General features: G+C 39.4%; 1 protein-coding gene across 4 annotated transcripts in view; it reads right to left on the bottom strand.

Annotated features, from left to right (window-relative positions):
* The window catches only part of ASXL3 (ASXL transcriptional regulator 3), a 157,228-nt gene that overhangs the window by 111,190 nt on the left and 25,098 nt on the right, over positions 1-20,940 (bottom strand). For 3 of the 4 annotated variants that reach the window (XR_016280618.1, XM_089517241.1, XM_089517243.1), the window contains exon 2: positions 18,572-18,654. Coding sequence is in view for 3 of the 4 variants with exons in the window: in XM_089517241.1 (XP_089373367.1) it covers positions 18,572-18,654 (83 nt within the window). In the remaining variant the exon portion in view is untranslated. Of the gene's footprint in view, positions 1-18,571; positions 18,655-20,368; positions 20,432-20,940 lie in introns of all 4 variants that reach the window. The other variant, XM_089517242.1, reaches the window with a different exon arrangement.

The raw sequence follows: 20,940 nt of genomic DNA, 5'->3' as shown, positions 1-20,940 counted from the left end.
AACACAGGTTTATAGTTGCATAATAAGCCTACAATGCTGGAATAGAAAATATAAGTGTTCTGTGAATTTCTCTCATTTGTTAAGGACTATGATTATTTTTCAAAGAAATCTTGTATAGCCAGATAAACAGACAGGTATCAATCCATAATGCTTGCTAAGCACACACATAAATTAAGGCACTATTTTTATTTGCACAAGGACATTTAAACAGCTTTCAGCATTTACTCCATTTGGTTATTTGTGCTGCTGAGAGGGTGCCTCCTTTTTTCTTTGTTGGTACTACAGTAATACTATGAAAAGCAGTTGTGTAGCACCTGCAAGACCAGTGGACTTCTTGTTTCTATTAGCCACAGAAATCAGGAAACCCCTGCTCGGGTCTAGTCAAAAGCAAAGGAAAGAACAGCACCTGAGAAAACATGGAGACCTAATCTTCACTACTGCAGGTCTCATAGGTTCATGTAACAGCATGCTTCTATCAGCAGAAGCTATCTCTGCTACTGAACGCATACAGGAAGACAATCTCTCTTCAATCCTTTACGCTTTAGTCTTAAAAACCTTTATAATCTCCTTCACCCTTTAGTCTTTAAATCCGCTCTGGAGTGCTGGGAAAACTATTGAAGGGGGTTTTCCAACTGCTGGAGGAAACAGAAGAAGTGTAGTGCTGATAGAAGCATAGTCCATAGAGAGGATTTGGTCAATAGAGAGCTATTCCCCACTTGGTCATGTAAACCCACTGGGCAACCTTGGGGAAGTCACACTCTCTCAGCCTCAGAGGATGGCAATGGCAAGCCCCCTCAGAAGAAACCTCTCAAGAAAACCTCCCTATGATAGGTTTGCCGTAGGGTCCCAGGAAGTTGGAAATGACTTGAAGGCACACAGTAACAACAATTTCAAGTCATGATTTGTGGCACAACTGTTAAAAGAGGTTGTGTCCGTACTGATGCAAAAACATGGCTTACTATCGGAGCTCCTAGATCCATGGGGAAGATAAACTGTCTGCACAACCAACACTCACAATGGGCTGATATGAGCAGTCCTGACCCCAACCCAGTTAAAATGCAGTATGCACCAGAGGAATGATGCGAAGTTGAAAGTGATTGTGTTGTGCTGGAAGTTGGAATTTCTGGGCAAGAAGAAGTCAGCGGCTCACCCAGCCCAGGTGCCTCCTCCTGAGCTTTTCCACCTGCCTACTGATGGCCCTCCCACCCACATCCCCCCACTGGCACACAGTCCGCATGCTCAGAGGAATCTCCACAGTTTCAAGCCTGATTCAGATGAAACAGGGACTCTTTTTTACTCCAGAGAATCACCCTGGAGTGTAGATTGCACCCACGTTTCCTTTGTTTTGTCCCTATGTATTATTTAAAGAAATCAGTACAGGAACAGGGCAGGAACATTTCTTTTCCTCCACACAAACATTATCAGTCTTAATGCAGTACTGTCAAAAACCCAAACCAAATAGGCACTTCAAGGACTGTTAATCAAGTCAATCACTCTATATGACATGCTACTGTGGTGATTATCCCTAAGCTATCACAGACTCTGATTTTAAAAAAGGGACAACAAACAAAAACAAAGAAAAATTCTAAATTTTTGGAACCATTTAAGTTCCAACATCATGCAAACAGATGCCCAAGCAGCTATTTTCAGGATACATTTTCAAGTGACTCTGATGCTGCAAAATACACTGCATGAATCAGTCTTTATAACTCATTTAGACTGAAGGGATGCTCCATGTAATCCAATGCACATTTACTCAGAAGTAAGTCTCACTATTTTCAATGAGGCTTATCATTTACTAATGAGGCTTAGCATTTAGGAAGAATGACAAGTCAAGACTATCAAAGATGGAAGAGGTGTTCAGCTTTCAGGCCTCTTAAACATTCTTGACAACTGTCATGTATAACATCTTTCTACACACATGGAAAAGCCCTCAGATACAAACATTATTCCATTTATAAGCAAGAATATAAAAATGTGCTAGCCATGGTGACCATGACAACCATCCAACCCACTTCATCACTTGTAAGCATCTTTCCCTCAGATTTTTTACTAGATCTCTTAAAGTTCGACTGAGAGACAGACTTTGGCTTCAGCCTAACCTTGACCTGTGTCAAGAAGTGACTGGGGAAGTCTCACCCCTAAATTTAGCCTTGTGCTTTGGAAGTGTTGTCTGGGGGCATACAGTGAGTAACAGTATGTCCCAACATTTTCTTTATTGAATTGAAGGCAACAGTGAGAGTACACTTACCAAGATTTCAGTACATGGAGAGAGAAAATGTATCTCTTGGAAACACAGTGAGAGTTGGCATTGGCTTCATTCTGCCACCAAGGAAATACATGGCTTTTTTTAAAAAAATTCAGTTTTAATCCCTAGAACTGATTTAACTTGTTTATAATTTAGTATGTTTTAGTCCACTCAAATTATTTTTATTGTTCTCAATTCAGGTTTTTTTACTCTTTAAATTCATGGCATTTCTGCACCACTCTCAGATCTTATGAGAAATCTCACAACATTAAAAAATAAAATAAAATAGAAATCCCTACCCTACCCTGTCATGAACCCTGCCACATACCCTAGAGTTTGAAATATTAGGGGGAGAGAAATGTCCCATTGATGCCAAAGGTCCCCCCCCCCCAATGACTCTTGCCTATCTAGTATAGAACAAGAGTGAGAAGAGGGGATCATGACCTGAAGATAGAAATAATAAGTGTGCTGTGCTGTGATCATGGTGTGAACAGGGCCCTCCAACATCTCTGCTACACGTGCACAGTAGATGCAGGCAGTGTATTAAATATGACAAGTGGCTTTTTTCACCATGACCTCAAAGCAGAAAGTGAAGTCAGCAATAAGACCAGCTTCTTAGGTTTCTGGGCTCAGTAAGTAGGTGAGGTTGATGTTTGACTTCCCCTGCAAAGCACAAGGCATCCTGAGTACACAGTAAAGTCAGAGGTGCATCTTGCTTTCTATGTCAACAATCTGAAGTTTTAATAAGCCTACATAGAAAAAACTAAGCTTTTCTATATCACACTATTATAAATGGGATGCAGTTCAGAGTAAATGCTTTTCAGAATGTGATGACACAGCAGAAGCAATCCCAAGCCAGTGGTGGGGCACCACTATTCTATAACCATGTGACAGTTTCCATTACCTGTACGCACTCAAATAATATTAAGCTGTCAATGTCATTTAAATAAACATGCAAGGAGGGGGAGCTCACTAGTCCTGCCTTCTCTATTTCTGGGTGTTTCACCATCTATGCACAGAGGATGGCAACTGGAAGAAGAAAGCCTCAGCTATTCATGAACACTCTCTACATATTAGAAAACCTAGTAAACCAGTGTTCCAAATCTGTCCTCTTCAGACTGTTGCTTTCTATGCACAGACAGTGAAAGAAATGAGATGGAGGGGCTGGATTTACATCTTTGTACATTTGATAATGCCTGAATAGTGCCATAGCAATAGCAACAGCAATAACAAGTACATTTTATATTTCTTATCAGTGAACTAGTGCTCCCTAAGTGGTTTACAATGTGTAAGCCAATTGCCCCCAACAAGGTAAATACTTACTTTACCAACCTATGAAATGATAGAAAGCTGAGTGGACCTTGGAGCCCTCCTCTAGGATCAAACTTACAACGTTGTGGCTGCAGTACCCACATTTAACCCATTAACAAATGTCACTTTCTTGTCTACCAACCCTCAACCAGGGGTTGGAATCATGAACCCTTTAGATGCTGGTATATATAGAGATCTTGTAACACGTTTGAGGCTAACTGAAAGAAAGAAGTTGGCAGCAACTTCTCAATGCTGCCAACTTCTTTCTTTCAGTTAGACTCAAAGGTACTACAAGATCTCACTACATACTGATTCTACAGACCAACACAGCTATAACTTTGAATTCTACCTTTAGATGTTGGAATGAAACTTCCAGCATCCCTAGACAGCAGAGCCAATTGTGAAGACTAATAGGAATTGCAGTCCAACAATATCTGGAGAGTCACACAATTTCCACTCCTGTCCCAAGTTGAAAATGTATGATATGTCTTGGCACAGAGATATGTTCCCGATACCAATAATTGTGAGTAAGTCTGAATCCACACCAGAAAAATAATCCAAATCCAGTGAGCAATATTTTGCTCAGATTTCACCCTGTTTATGTCACATTGACTTCTAAAAATCCAGACTCAAATTGTATTGATAGTCACACATTTCCCCCAGTTGAATTCAGACAAGTACAAAAGGTTCTTTCCATGCACATTTGCCCCCTTCCTACCATGCATAAACCAATAACCTTTTTTTTTTTTTTTTTGGTTATTCTGTCAATCGTATCACCTGCCTTGTACTCACATTGGATGGCTTTCCCATTCAATCACCTTCCCCCCTTCATACCCCGGTGAGTGATCACAAGAAATAAAGAAATTTTGAATGTCTCCTGTCACACACATGGGGTGGAGAGTGGGTGGTATACAGGTCTCCAGGAAGGGCAGAGGGTGCAGGATGGGGGAAGGAGATGAGGAGAGAGCCAGGGTGGCCAGGCAGATTGAGGTGTTTGGCCATGGGCTGCTTGACTTCAGACTACCTTGCAAGCAGGGCTTAGCTGTAGACAGGGCAATAAGCTCAAGGAGAAGGAAGAAGAAGAAAAAAATTGAATTTTTTATTTCTTCCCCTTCCGGCTGCCGATGCCCCCTCCCCAACTGAGGCCAGCCATGAGATCAACAGTGTGGAGGTAGATTGAGCAAGCTTGGTGGGTACAGACCAAGTCCTCCTGGGCTGGAGGAAGTGAGTTTGGTGTAGACCAAAATGACTGTTTAACCCTTCCTCCCCACCCCATCCTGAAAGTGAATTTGGATTATTACGTCCAGCCATTCCACCAGTCTGATTTTTTTTCAGCAACCAATTTAATAAAATGTAACACATATACCCCAGGAAGCAGAGGAGCAGACATACACTGAAGATTTTTTTTTAAGATGACAACATACTTGCCAGATGGAGGATGCCACCCACCAATCTGTTCCACCCCCAACTACCTCACTCCTCTGATGCCGTATCAACCTGGCTGGACACATGTTGCAAAAATATACATATTGGAGACTGCAGAATAAAAAGATTTTTTTGTTGTTGTTTAAAATCATTTTAAACTCCTCAGGTGTCAAAAAGAAATGCTTTCACTTTGAATCTAGAAGAACGCCATGTGTTCCTACAGGATCAGCACTGAGGTAAGTATGAATTAATGTACTTATTATAAGTCACAATAAAAACAATGTGGCATGTTAAATTGCATACAAACTTTTTCAGTTAGTACATAGCACAGTTCTATCAATGTTTATTAAGTAATGAATCCTACTGAATGCAAATTGTGAAAGTAAGCGCACTCACAAATTTTGCTAATCTAGACTACTTTTAATATTTCTGTCATGCAAACTACTAGTATTTTGTTTCCTAGAACTATACTGCAGACATCTAGGTCTTAAGATACCTATTCTACTGAGAACAGGCACCTTAACCTCCCTCTCTGTTTCCACATCCCAAGCACATTTTTGAAATATTAAAAAGAACATTAATTATTAGGGCCCCAAAACTGTTTACCTTAAAAGTTGTTTTTCCTTCCAGGTACAGAGAAGAGGATTGCCCAGATGAGGATCTTTTTACAACTGATTGTCCCAGCAGGAAATATATTAAAAAACAAAACAAAACAAAACCTGAAATGTGTGTCTCAGACAATAAAGATCTATTACGTGTCTGTACTTTCCAACAGAGGTTATGTTCATGTTAACATATGGATTTTATTTTCAAGGGGTAATTTGACTGATGGTCTTATTTTTTGTTTTTTAATTCTCTCCCTACTGTACTTCAAATTTGGGGAATGAAGAAAAAATCAATCATCTCAGAGACCGAATGCTTCAATAATATGTGACAGAAACAAATTTGTGGAACATAAAATCTGACAGGTTCTTACTGTAAGTGGATTCAGAACAAAAATATGTAACTTCAAACTTCTAAGCACAATTAAATGTAAATTAATAATGCAAAGAAATGGACTTCTTAAAAATGTCTACAGTGAATAAACATGAGCTCAGATAACACATGGCTCGTTGAGATTTCTGATTACTCTATATTCCATATGAGATTACCTTATGTTCACAGAAAGAAGTAAGAGAAATGATTGCTGAGTACTAAGAGAAGAAACTCTTCAAATCCATGGCAGATCTACAGCAAGTTGGTGGATACTTTTGGCGTTCTCATGCACTGACAACAACCTCAGCCAATATGTGTTAATTTGTATTTGTGCATTTCATCTCTGGGGTTGCCATTACAGCAATACAGCAAACTTTTTGGGCAAATAATATTTTAGAAACATAAACTGCTCCCAAATTATGGAATGGCCTGCTGAATAAGATCTGTCATATCACCACCCTAAGCAGTTTTTAAAAAGCTGTTAAGATGGATCTCTTCCGGCAGGCCTTTCCCAAATAGATACCCAGCCACCAAAAGAAAGCCCAGCCTGTTTATCCTGACTCTGCTGCACGTATTATTTGTTTGCTATTATTTAAGTGACGTTTTAAACAATTAACTGTTTAATTGTATTTTAGTGGGGGTGGGTTTCTGGGATATGGAATGTATTTTTACTGGAATGTATATTTTAATGTTGTAATTCGCCTCAGTTGCGTTGCGCATAGGGGTGGGTTAAAAATAAATTTTATTATTTATTATTATTATAAATTGAGATGCTTAGTTCCATAATATAATCATATATATTCATTTATAGTGGGGGGGGGGCAACTGTGGGAGGCTAGAGAGCTGCATTAGCCCCTCAGGAGATCTTGGAGGGCCGCACTTGCTCTCACACCTTGTCCATTCCTGTTTTAGACCAAGTAACATTTTGACGTTATATGCCGAAATACGGTAATTATCTGCATGCTTTATTCCCGAGTTTGGTTCCTCCCCATCTCCACATGCTATAAGTCAAAGAAAGCCTTTCCTATCAGGAAGAGAAATTGGTGTCTCCTTCCTCCATAGTGCAAAGTTGCTCCTCAAAAAGGGAGCTTAAATTTGCCATCCCTCAAGGCGCCATTCTGTCCCCAATGCTTGTGTGTGTGTGTGTGTGTTTGTGTGTGAAGCTGCTGGGAGAGATCATCTGGAGACAAAGTGCAGGGTGTTATCAGTATGCTGGTGACACCCAGATATATCTCTCCATGTCTCGGACCACAGCTTTGACTAAGGATGGCATCTCTCCTCTCAATGAATATCTTAAGATGGTAATGGACTGGATGAGGAAAAACAGAATGAAGCTGAATTAAGATAAGACGGAAGGACTCACAGCAGGGGGTCCTAACCCAGGTATTGTGATATGTCAAGTGGTCCTGGACAGGGTCACACTCCCCTTAAAGGGCTGTGTTCACAGCTTGGGAGTGCTCCTGGACTTGTCGCTCCAGATGTCTAATCAGGTAAATGCGATGGTCAGGAGTGCATGTTATCAGTTTCCTGGAACTGGGGGACCTGGAAACTGTGATACATGTGCTGGTAACCTCACAACTCCTGCAATGCACTCTACATGGGGCTACCCTTGTGCTTAATCCGATAACTTCAGCTAGTTCCAAATATGGCAGCCAGATTAGTCACTGGAAAAACCAGGTGACCACGTAACACCTATCTTAAAAATCTCTTCACTACATACCCAATAGTTTCCAGGCACAGTACAAGGTGTTGCTAATAACTTTTAAAGCCCTTCATGGGCTGGGTCCCACCTATTTGCGGGATCGCCTTCTTCCGTATAATCCACTCTGCACACTTAGGTCCTCTGGGAAAAATCTACTGCAGCCTATAAAGACCAAATGGCGGCGGTTACCCAGAGGACCTTCTCATTGACTGCTCCCAATTATGTAATGGCCTGTTGGAAGAGATCCACCATATCATCAGTCTTGATGGCTTTAAAAGGGCTGTCAAGATGGATCTCTTCCAACAAGCCTTCCCTGAGTAACCAACTTGGTCACCCGTGAAAACGAATTATTATTGAATATCCCTAGAACATGTCTTCCTGTCGCTGATTATTGTAATGATTACTTTAATGTTTTAAAGTTTTTTATTATTGCTATGTAGGGATTTTGTGTGTTTAAGGGAGGGAAGGGATAATTGGGATTACTTTGTATTGTATAATTTGTTTTGCTCTGTAAGCCACCTTGATCCCGATGGAGAGGCAGGATAAAAATAAATTATTATTATTATTATTATTATTATTATTTATTAAAGGTCATTTCTCCTTCCCTTGATTTTATCATACCATGCAAGCTGGTGCTCAGCAATCTGGCACACAATCCAGATACACAACTGAACAGCAGCAGGCCAAAGCAAGACTTCTCAAGTGTCATAATTCCCCCTCTCAAAATGCATCATTACACTGCCTCATGATGATTAGATAAAGAAAACTCATCTTAGTGCGTACAGTCCTAACAACACATTCTGGTAAATAGAGAAAACAAGAAGCTCATCTTCATGTTGTGTGAAACCAAGTACATTATGGAAGCAATTGTTTTCCCTATCTCATGGATAGGAATCAGATGGTCCTCCATATGTTGTTCAAATATAGTTTTCATTAGCCCCAGATACCATAGCAGCTTGTGAGGAATGTTGGGAGATGCAATGAAACAACATCTGGAGGGGCGTATGATTCCTGTCCCTGCTGAGCCTCCATGTTTATACTTTGTTTGCCCAGGAACAATATGAGACAAAACTTTGATTCTTCCTTATCACCTTGTCCTGAATTTCAGCTGTATCTTTTTACAGTGTAATTCGTGTTAGTACTTTGAATTATATGAATTTGTTGGTTGTCATCTTTCTCTTTTTTTATTCCAAAGAATGGAAATAAGTTCATACATAAAGTTCCACAGTTCTTTTGGTAATCAACCTTGGGTATAGCTAGCACTAGGAACCAGTGGCAAATTAGTAGCTAGGGTTTAATCAGAATTCATTCTCAAGACCTAGAACTGTGATGGCGAACGTATGGCACACATGCCAGAGATGGCACACAACACCATTTGCCCCCTGCACACGGCGGGGAGAGGAGGAGGAAGAGAAAAAGGCATGCACCTGTCCCTCCTCCTTCTGAACCCTCCCCAGCCTCCAGCTGCTTCTCCAGAGGTACTGAAGGCCAGGATCAGCATGGGGGGAAGAGGAGGAAGAGGCACGCACCTGTTCCTCTTCTTCCCCCCTCGACCCCAGGCCTTCAGCTGTCTTTAGAAATGCAGCTGAAGGCCTGGGAAAAGAAATCCCATCCCAGAAGTCCCACCTCCAGCACCAGGTAACACTTAGTGACAGAAGACCTTTCAGTTTGGGCACTCGGCCCCTAAAAGATTCACCATCACTGACTAGGAAGGTATCTGGGCTGCTAGATTTATTTTCCATTTGGTACAGAACTCCAGGATTTGAAAGGGTATAACAAAGAAAAGAGTGTTCCTTGAATAAGGCCCTATTTTACTTCTCCATATTGGCATCGCCTAACCTGCATATTAGGCAAGCAACTAATTACGTACATTTCACTCTGTGGGTAGAAAGTTTAATTCTTCAAGGAGTAATGTACACTAGATAATAGAGCACAAAGAGTTCACAAGTTACTTGTTGTTTTATTTGGGTAAGAGAATGGGGGTTGCTATTGATGGAACTAAACCCAAGTCTAGTGCAAAGATGGGCAACTAAGGCAGGGCTTGGGACCAGCTTTCAGGGTTGCCAAGTGCTTGTGGACTGCATCACCATTTGTTGGTTTTGTTTTTGTTCAAATACATAAGAATCAGCTATGTAAATGTAAAACAGACTAAATTTGCTGAAATTAATTTAAAATTTAACCTTTATTAAATTTTATATATTTAAATTGAATTAAATATTGTGTTTTAACTTTTCAATTAATAGGTTTTTAACTGTGTTGTCCTTTAAAAATGTTGTACACCACCTTCAATCCCCTGTTGGAAGAAAGGCAGGATAGATAGATAGATAGATAGATAGATAGATAGATAGATAGATAGATAGACTACAGCCGCCCTTCCAATATGCATTATGGGATCACTGCTTTAACATTTGCCAGCTAATTATATTGCCTCTTGTTTCTGGATAGATTCACTACTGCCTATTCACAGATATTTCAATGACCTGTATTTTTCCACTATTTGTGTATGTATCACCTCTACATCAGGAAAGACCAAAAGATGGATTTAATGTTAATCAGAAACTCCTTTCATGAGATAATAGGTTCACTAACTCTTTTCTATCTATAGATAGCACTGTTTCTTCCAAGAGCTTCTTTCTTTCTTTCTTTCTTTCTTTCTTTCTCTCTTTCTCTCTTTCTCTCTCTCTTTCTTTCTTTCCACATAGATGTGAAAGGCTGGTTCTGCAAGAAACCCTGTAGATCTCACACAAAGCTGAACAACTGGCAGGTTGGCTGCCTCCCCACCCCCTTTTTTATTTTAACAATTGTTTCCCATCATATATCCAGATCTGCCTAGGTGCAGTCTTTAATATTATGACCTGGCTTATAGTTAGCTTTATGAAAGTGCAAGGCATTTTATTTCTAGAGCATTTTTCTTTTAAGAAGCTACTTTCTCTGCATAATGCAAGTACATTCTGTGTGAAAGAATTGCTACCAGAAATCATGAGAAAGACAGTTCTTCTGCACAGTAAGGACTTAAAGTAGGCAGGGATCTTATCCCAGCCTGCTTCTGGTTCTAGTGCTCTACTATAACTGTAGGCATCCTTCTCTTATGTAGAAGCATGATCCTGTTGCATGCCCCCATCCCTAAGCCAGAACAGAACCCCTTATACGGTATACATAAATATATGCAAGGCAACCCTCAACTCTTCTCTGAGCCTCCAAACAAACTCTTGAAACACTACTGAACTCTACATCTACTTCTGCCTCTTTGAATCATAGAAACATAGAGTTGGAAGAGACCACAAGGGCCATCCAGTCCAACCCCCCTGCCATGCCGAAATACACAATCAAAGCACTCCTGACAGATGGCCGTCCAGCCTCTGTTTAAAAATTTCCAAAGAAGACTCCACCACACTCCAAGGGAGCTGTCAGGAAGTTCCTCTTAATGTTGAGGTGAAATCTCTTTTCCTATAGTTTCAGCCCATTGCTCCAGGTCCTATTCTCCAAAGCAGCAGAAAACAAGCTTGCTCTACTCTCATTATGACACTCCTTCAAATATTTAAACAGGGTGATTGTATCACCTCTTAACCTTTTCTTCTCCAGGTTAAACATACCCTATCTCCTCATAGGGCATGGTTTCCAGGCCCTTTACCATTTTGGCTGCCCTCCTCTGGACATGCTCCAGCTTGTCAACATCCTTTTTGTATTGTGGTGCCTAGAACTGGACACAATATTCCAGGTGAGGCCTGATCAAAGCAGAATAGAGTGACACTATTATTTCCCTTGATCTCTAGACACTACACATCTATTGATGCAGCCTAGAATCACATTGGCTTTTTTAGCTGCTGCCTCACACTTTGATTTTATTCTTTTTCATTGAGCTTTCTTCTTGCACTTTCTTCCTCCTGACTTTAAATGTTTGCCTGAGCTAAGGACTCAGCTCATCCATGACAGTGTTTTGCTTTAGACAGACCCTAGCTACCAGGGGCTGGTCCAAATAGGCCCGCTTATAATGGCATGCACTTCCAACTGATGGCAGAGCTTAGAAGCATTCTGTAACTCGTACAATCTCCAATGCTGCCAGGACATTGACTGGAGCATTCTGGCAACCCTACTCCCAAAAGCAACATTTGAAAGCTTGGACTACACTTTGAAATTATGTATAACTCAGTGCATGTCAATGGGAAAATGTTCATGCATTCAGTGCAGTATGTGAATGACTTCATATTACAGTTGAAAAGTGGGTGACTATCTGTGACACCTTAGGAAAATTGCTTTCTCCCGTGAGAAACAAAATTTTAAGTTTATTAGTTCAGACAGAATCATAACTAGATATTCTTATTTCAATTTGTATTGGTTCTGATTCAGGGAAAGTATTTAATTCATAAAACATATCTCATTGTTTCCTATCTCAAACTGCTTTCACACTAGCCTTTTCTTTCAAATTTACATTCATTGGTCACTCAGATTTTTTGGAAAACCCAGAAGGTGTCGTTGTTAAAAAGGTGCACACTCTAGTATTTTTGGATTGTTTAAATGTATTCTTCCAGACCCAACTTATGACAATTTAAAGTAAAAAAATAATAACAATGCAGCAACAGCCTACTGAGTGAGGATAAGAAAAATGCTACTGAGGCTTTCCTAGTCTTCTGCAGTTTTAATTAAATGTTTCCCACTTGCAGGTTTTCCCTATTTTATTGCTTCTTATTGAGGGCTGAAGAGGGATTACCAACAAATTCTGTGATAGTTACCTCATGAAGCAGCTCTTTTAATTGTCCCTTATTTACTGTGCTTTAGTTCCCAGGGAGAAGGAAAGACTTGAATTACTGTTCTTTATCTCATTACCTGTTTCTTTTAATTTTAAATAGCCAAGTAGCCTTGTTTTTTTTTTTTAATAATGATGTACTAACAAATGCCTTGTCCACTGCAGAAAGAGAAATTGAGTATGGGGAGCAATTAAGAGGCTACTTATGAGTAATCCCACTACCACACTCTACATGAAACAATTTAACAAACAAGACCTCTGAGCAAGGGATTTTTTATTCATGTTGGAAGAGACCTTTACTGAATGGGATGCTTCCGATTACACATTATTGAAGAATCTTGATCATGGAGGAGAATGTGCCATGGCTGGATAGTATTATAAGGGATCTCCCTTGGAATTTGTTTTATAACAGATAACAGAAAAGCAATGCCCCAACAATGCTAACAGAATCTAGCATAAAAGGCAGTTCTTTGTTTCTTCAGTTAAAAGAATAAGTCTCTCACTTCTTCCTTGCCTTCAGAAATATATAGTAACTCAATTTATTTTCAGTATTTGTTAAAGGAGGTGCTGAACTTTACAGATACATTTGTATACAGGTTTACAACACAATATATATGACACCATTGTACAATTCATGCAGCAGTAAACAGTTTTTCCTTTCTAAGTTGTCACTGGCAGTTTATGCTTTTCCACCGCATTGATTTTTATCTTTCATTTTTTACAGTGCTGAATGGGCCATTTATGCCAGCTGCAGTGGGCTTTCCCCCCTCGAGTTGTTGGGATTTTAGGGGGGTGGGGTGGAAAGCTGTGTTTGAAAAACATGGTTAAAGACAGTTTAATTTTTCTTCTTCTTTTATTCCAATTACTTGGGTTTTTGCTACTTTCCTTCTACTGATTCTCTTCACAGTACATCCTACAATGCAACAATCTGTGGGGACAAATATAATAAAGGCTGTCTTACAATGAAGAGGTACTCTTTAATAATATGAGTAATAAAATTATTAAGAGAAGCCAGAATTCAGTAGCTACATGTAACATAGCACACAAAAAAATTATATCTTAGATAATGATAAAAAAAACAATCAAAATGATTGCTGCACACAACACTTCATTTTCTTTCCTGCTTGTGTTTGCCTCAGTACCCACATTATCATATTCATCATTTGCTGGACTTTTCTTCCCTCCCTCAGTTCATTTCAATTTGCACCAATGATCTATCAATGATCACTATATTTTTACAACTCCTTGTGCAAAATTTCAATCTATATTTCTACATAACATAATTGCAATTGCTTGTAATGCTTACTTCCCTCCAGGCACTAACTTCTTTAGTTTATTACATACACCTATCTAGTATACAAGTAAATTGCACAGTTATGTACTGTGAATGACTATCACTCTATTATTTTCTTCTTAGAAATGTTACTAGAGAACATGTAAGTGCAATATATACACTCATTCTGTTAGTTTTTTCTGGATAAAAGGGGAGGACTAAGAGTTGAAGAAATCTGCAGCTCCCAGCTTTTCCTTTGAGGAAGATCCTTAAAATGGGTTTCAAATAGTTTGCTTTCTATCAGACAGATTTGCTCTCTGGAGGTGAACAATGGGCCACTGCTTTTCCCCCCCTTTTCTGCAGAGTTCTACTTTCTTTCCTCCAACTCCAAGTAACTAGATATGACAAACCCTACTATCCACTTGTCAAGACAGGGAGCAGGGAGCAGTCACCAGTATTTGAGTAACATAAACCTCTGTCTCTTCTTTTGATCCTACTCAAAATCTGCAACCACCAACTCCACACTGTTGTCTTGTTGCCTGGGTAGGAGTGGGCAAAGTGCAGCCTGTGGCCTCATGTGGGTCCCCTGAGGGTCATTTTGTGGCTCCCAAGATCCTCCAGGAATTAGAAGCTTTTCACAAAGTGCCCCAAAATGATCTTTAGGGGAATGGATGTCATTTCTACCATGTTTGGAACCCCCTCAGATCCTGCAGGGGTCAAACCAATTCTTGAAGGGGGAAATTGGTTTGTTGTTGTTGTTGTTGTTGTTTTGTATTGTATTGTTACAAATGAACAAAAATGCCCTTTAGGGCACAGGAAGTCTCCCAAACACAGTGAGCATGTCTATGTCCTCTAGAGGGAATTTTGAATGCGTATATATTTGTAGGAGCAGGGATGATGGGAATGCAATCCTCCAAGTTCAGCCCTCAGGTAGGATCTTAAAAAGAAGAGAAAAACAGCCACACCTTTTGATCAAAGGGTGTAGCTTTATGAAGAGTACATGCTCTCAATGTAAAAAAAGCCAGAATAAATCCCATAAATGTCTGGGGAGTGCCAAGAAAGATTCCTGAGTAAAACTCTTGAGAATTGTCATCATTCTGAGCTGGATGATCCTCTAATATAACTCCTATAAGGCACCTTTCTTTATTCTGTTTCTGCACTGGGTGATGGATACATGCCAGCTGATACAATTGTTTTCTGCCAAACGTTATCCCAATTACCAACCAATGTATTCATTCCCATCCACTAGATGGAACCATCCACAATGAGTGAAGTTCAGATTCTCCTGCCCAACACAAAAATTCAGTTTCAGGTTCTCCTGGGCAAGACAAAGCCTCCAAGGCTCTTTCAATCAACTGCTGTGGCTGGAGCCTCCTACAAATTACAAACTTATGATCCATTTTCTCATTCTAAAACTTGCAACAATTATTTATAATGTCATGTCATTAACTATATCAATAATGCCTTAAAAAGTCTTATATATGGCTGGCTTTGAAGACTATTCACTACTTCGTATATTTCAAACCCCCCTTTTTTCTGTATTGCAGGACGAAGTATCAGAAATTTATAGTTTTTTGTGGGTTTTTTGGGCTATGTGGCCATGTTCTAGAAGAGTTTCTTCCCGACGTTTCACCAGCATCTGTGGCTGGCTTCTTCAGAGAATGCTTGCCTGGAAATGAGTTGTGTGTGTGTGTGTGTGTGTGTAGTGTGACCTGGGTAGGCAGGAGTGATTTGCATGTATATTGTTCTGTTGTGGCAGGCCTCAGAGTGGGGAGGTCTGCAAAAGAGGAGTAGTGTCTAAGCAGGCATAGCCTGAAAAACCCACAAAAAACTATGGATGCTGGCCATGAAAACCTTTGACTTCATATCAGAAATTTATTTTATAAATTCATTGTTTTTCACTACAAGAAGCAATACCTCTGGTATGATTAAGGGTACTTACATTACAATGCTATGTATATCAACTCAGAAGTAAAAAAAACTTACTTCAGTTAGGTTTATTTCAGTTAGGTTTATTCTCAAGTAAGTGTGCACAGGTTTGCAGCCATACTGTCATTTTTGATCTCACTTAGAATGATAGAATTATAGAATCATAGAGTTGAAAGAGACCACAAGAACCATCCAGTCCAAACCCCTGCCATGCAGGAATTCACAATCAAGGTATACTTGACAGATTGCCATCCAGTTTCTGCTTAAAGACCTCCAAAGAAGGAGACTCCACTACTCTCTGAGGGAGTGTGTTCCACTGTTGAACAGCTCTTACTACCAGAAGTTCCTCCTAATGTTGAGGTGGAATCTCTTTTCCTGTTGCTTGCATCCATTGTTCTGGGTCCTATTCTCTGGAGCAGAAGAAATCAAGCTTGCTCCATCCTCAATATGACACCCCTTCAAATACAGGGCTATCATATCACCTCTTAAGCTTCTCTTCTCCAGGCTAAACATACTCAGCTCCCCCAATCTCTCCTCACAGGGCATGGTTTCCAGTCCCTTCTCCATTTTAGTTGCCCTCCTTTGGACACACTCTAGCTTGTCAACATCCTTTTTGAATTGTTGTGCCCAGAACTGGACACAGTATTCCAGGTGGTGCCTGACCAAAGCAGAATAGCACTATTACTTCCTTTGACCTAGACACTACACTTCTATTGATGTAGCCTAGAATCGCATTGGCCTTTTTAGCTGCTGCATCATACTGTTGACTCATGTGCAACTTGTGGTCTACTAGGACTCCTAGATCCCTTTCACACATAGTTTCATTAAGCCAGGTGTCCCCCACTCTCTATCTATGCATTTCATTATTATTTTTTGGGGACTTAAGTGAAGTACCTTACATTTCTCATAGCATAAACCTCTGTCTCTTCTTTTGTTAGCTTTGGCCCATCTTTCTAATCTATTAAGATAATTTTGAATTTTAATCCTCTCCTCTGGGATATTAGCTACTCCTCCTAATTTGTTGTCATCTGCAAATTTGATAAGCATTCTCACTATTATTTCATCCAAGTCGTTGATAAAGATGTTGAATAGCACTGGGCCCAGGCCAGAACCCTATGGCACCCCACTGGTCACTTCTCTCCAGGATGAAGAGGACCGATTGCTGAGCATCCTTTGGGGTCAGCCAGTCAACCAATTACAAATCTATTTAACAGTTGCCTTGTCTAACCCACATTTGACTAGCTTGTTTGCAAGAATGTCATGGGGAACCTTGTCAAAGGCCTTACTGAAATCAAGATCTGCTATGTCGAGAGCATTCCCTTCAATCTACCAACCTGGTAAGTAAGTAAGTAAGTAAGTAAGTAAGTAATTATATATATATATATATATATATATATATAGAGAGAGAGAGAGAGAGAGAGAGAGAGAGAGAGATCAGATTAGTCTAGTATAACCTGTTTCACTGAAACCCATGTTGATTTTTGTGATTATGGCATTCCCCTCTAAATATTCACATACTCTCTGTTTAATAATCTGCTCTAGAATCTTTCCTGATATTGATGTCTGACTAACTGGACAATAATTGTTGGGATCTTCTTTGTTTCCCCATCTTTCTGAAAATGGAAACACATTTGCCCTCCTCCAGTCTGCTGGGACTTCTCCTGTTCTCCAGGAGTTCTCAAAGATTATTACCAATGGCTCTGAGATTACATTCACCAGTTCTTTTAATATCCTTGGATGTTGTTCATCTGGTCCCAGAGACTTAAATTCATTTAGATTAACCAGATATTCCTGTACTACCTCTTTATTTATTCTGTGCTGCATTTCTCCCATTGTGTCCTCTGCTCCATTTCCCTCAGGTTGAGCATCCTTTTCCTTTTGTGAGAAGACTGAGGCAAAGACCGTGTTGAGTAATTTTGCCATCTTCTCCACACAGCAGCCACAGTCTACCATTTCCTTCTTCTTCCATCTGGTATTGACATAATTTTTTTAAAAAAAACCTTTATTGAATTCCTCTTTGGTGATTTCCCCCCTTTTCCATTCCTTATACATCTCCCATTAAAAAATTAGCTCAGTTGAAAGTTCCTTAGTCAGCCATCCTGGTTTCTTGACACACCTCCCATTTTTACTCCTCATTGGAACAGACTGAAATTGTGTCTTTAGCATCCCCCTTTTGAGAAATTCCCATCTGTCCTGAATAACCTTCTCTTTTAATATTTCTGACCACAGGATAATCCCCAGTATTTCCCTAAGTTTACTAAATCAGCTTTCCTAAAGTCTACAGTGCATGTCTGACAATACCTGGCTTCTCCTTTCCACTGTATAACAAACTCCAGGAGAACATGATAACTCCCACCTAAGGATTCCACCACATGCACTTTCTTTTTCCTATCAAATAAAATTAATATCTATATATGCTAAAATGGTGTTTAAGGAATATTTACATTTTTCCTTTCCTAAATAAGAAAAGGTATTTTGACAAACTGAAATATCCTTTTGAAAAAATTATCAACTGCTACAAGATGTTTTTGCTTGTACAAGAGTAAAAATTCAAGCACCCTTTCCTCAGAAGCGAAAGTATAATAAAAAACACACACAAAAAAACACCATATTTTGCACAATTGCATTGAATTTCAGGAAAGAAGTATTTTACACACGCACACACACAAAAAAATTCATTAAAAATTTTCCCCAGACCTGAAATGCCCAGCAATCACTTTTTTAAAAGTGTAGAAAAACTTGTAATCTTGCTGAGGAAGAAAGTTTCAAAATTTTCCATCCTTAAATATAAATATGAACTAAACAAAGATTTACATGTGTAACATACAGTTCTATATGCAACATCAGTCGGACATTTAGAGTTACAACCAATATTTTAATTACTGCATTATGAAGAGCACATCTGTAGCAATGAAAAATTTTCCCCATTTACAAACTAGTTCAAAATACCCTTTCAATACTGACCTTGTTTCTTTCAGCCCTTCTTTCTGAATTACTTCCAATATTTGCTTTGCAGTCATTGGTGAATTGGGATGTTTTTCCAGTGCCTAAAAAGAAATATATGTGTAAGAAGGTAAAAAATAATTATTGCAGATGTTTTAACAACAGTATCATCATATCCTTTGCCTAATGCTTTGTAAAACGTGGAAAGCTCTATGTCAAGGCTAGGGTTTTCTATCTGCAAAACAAGAATAGCAGCTTACAACAAGCCAAGCAGATAATAATGGACTTCAACTGGTGAAATGTACAAGAAGATTTTTACATGGCAGAGAAGTAGAAATATGGATCCTATCTAAGGTTATAAATGCAAGAAGCAACTTTTTAGAGATGGGGAATAAGGGGAATAACATTTGGTACTGCTTGAACATTTATGTCACTGATAGCTCTTTTTAAAAAGAAAATACACACACATTTGCAGTAGATTGGCTTCCAAAAACAACATGGTTTCTTTCAAAATTTTAAAATATGAATAATTTCATGATTTTTCTTTAAAGAAAAGCACTATAACTTTTACTGAAATATACATTCCAGTTCAGCTCAGTTTTCCACTCCTTTGCCTTTTATGAAAAAGTCCCTGTTGATATACTACAGTTCTGCTTAGTTAGAATGAATGCTTTACACTGTATCTTCCAGATACTTCCTCATGCTTTTCTTTCCTGTTAACACTACTTGATTCTGGGAATACAACCAATCAAAGCAAAGGCAATGGTGACAGTATACATTTCCTCTAAGCATATTATCACACTGTTAAACAATGCACATCTGAATGAGAAATGGGCAATTCATTTAGAACTCATATTCAAACAGTCCTAAATTAATTTTGTGGCACCACAACAGAGTGCCATAATGGCCATTAGAACAGCTGTCTACTAGGAACAAATAGTGATGGACCAAAAATTAGTGAACATAAATAACTAGGTCAGGAATTTCTTCCATTACCATCAGCGATGGCTTCCAACCTATTCAAGGAAGTACCACTGATTCAACACACAATTTGCCAGACATCATGCCTGTTGCCCTCTAATGTACAATGCCCGGTCTCTACAATGATGTTGTGCTATAACACACTATAATAGTTAAGGTAATTCCACATAGCAGCTGGGCTAGAAAACAGAAGATCAAAATAAAATGTGATCCGAACTCTAAAGATAAAGTCTTACTTCCACTGAAATCACAGATAACCAAAACTGCCAATTTAATACTGGTGGTTTTTTAAAAGCAAACAATAATACTGCTTCCACCATATTATTTTCTTTAGCTATGTAAGTCTACTCTTTCATTCTCAAGTTGAAGTCTAAACTCCCTGTTCCCCTTTTTCCAGTTCAAAACAAAATGTATCAGTCCTATTTAGCATTTCAGCAATATTTCTACTTAGTACTTCAACATATCTCATTACAATTGCAATTCATATCATATGAGTGAAACCTACAGATGAAACTGCACCAAAACCTTCAGAAGCCAAGCTGAACAGCCAAAGTAATACAATGTCAGATAAAGCATAATCCCAAATATTTCGTGCATACAGGGCAATACCTATTTAAAGGTGATGTAGGACCTCAGTAAACATTTTTAAAAACGACAAAGCTTTATAAAATCAGGAAGGAGGAAGATGAAGTGAGGGCTAAGGCAAGAAGGCAAGAAACTCAACTGAACTGGAAATATTCCAGAGTTTAAACTGGATAGACTTCAAAAGGGGAGGCTATACTGTATTGGACAAGGCTAAGAGGGATATTGGGTATACTTTAAGGTGGGGTTACTCACTGTGGAGGACTCCCTGTTTCTCTTCCCGTGTACAGGCCCTCAGCACACCTGGGCAGCTCCTCCCTGAAATTGAGAGAATTTGGGTAGCCCTGTCCCCTTCTCTATGACATCACAACCTATTCTACAGAGGAAGTGCTAGCATCAGCTGTTATAGCACAAGTTGGATGGAAAGGGAAAGACAACTTCATGACCACCTCAACCTTAGAAGAAAGAGGAGGAGGGAATGAGCTACTCTCAACTGGGAGAAAACAATGGGGAGACGTAAAGATGAACACAAAAGATCATCGTTACAAAGACACAGCACAAACATAGCTGACAGAGTAATATGCACAACACAAACATTTTAGTCAACCCCAAAAGGCAGCAGTGCAACCAGCACAGTAAGAAACAAATAGGGCAGGACGCACTCACATTCCAGGATGCTGATTGTATTAGGAAGACTGAGCAAAAAGGAGGGAAAAAACCCAGCTCTTTATGTCCGCAACTATGGCGGGTTACAAACCGCCATTAAAGTATGGACTCAGTCCGTTCTAGGGTTAGGAAGGTGCGGTGCTTCCGCACCCCCCTAACCC

The sequence above is a fragment of the Sceloporus occidentalis genome, unplaced genomic scaffold (genome assembly GCF_023333645.1).
Source record: "Sceloporus occidentalis isolate IW3139 unplaced genomic scaffold, rSceOcc1.0.p SCAF_3, whole genome shotgun sequence".
NCBI lineage: Eukaryota > Metazoa > Chordata > Lepidosauria > Squamata > Phrynosomatidae > Sceloporus > Sceloporus occidentalis.
The sequence above is the reverse complement of the archived record's forward strand: the minus strand, read 5'-3'. Positions and strand labels throughout refer to the sequence as shown.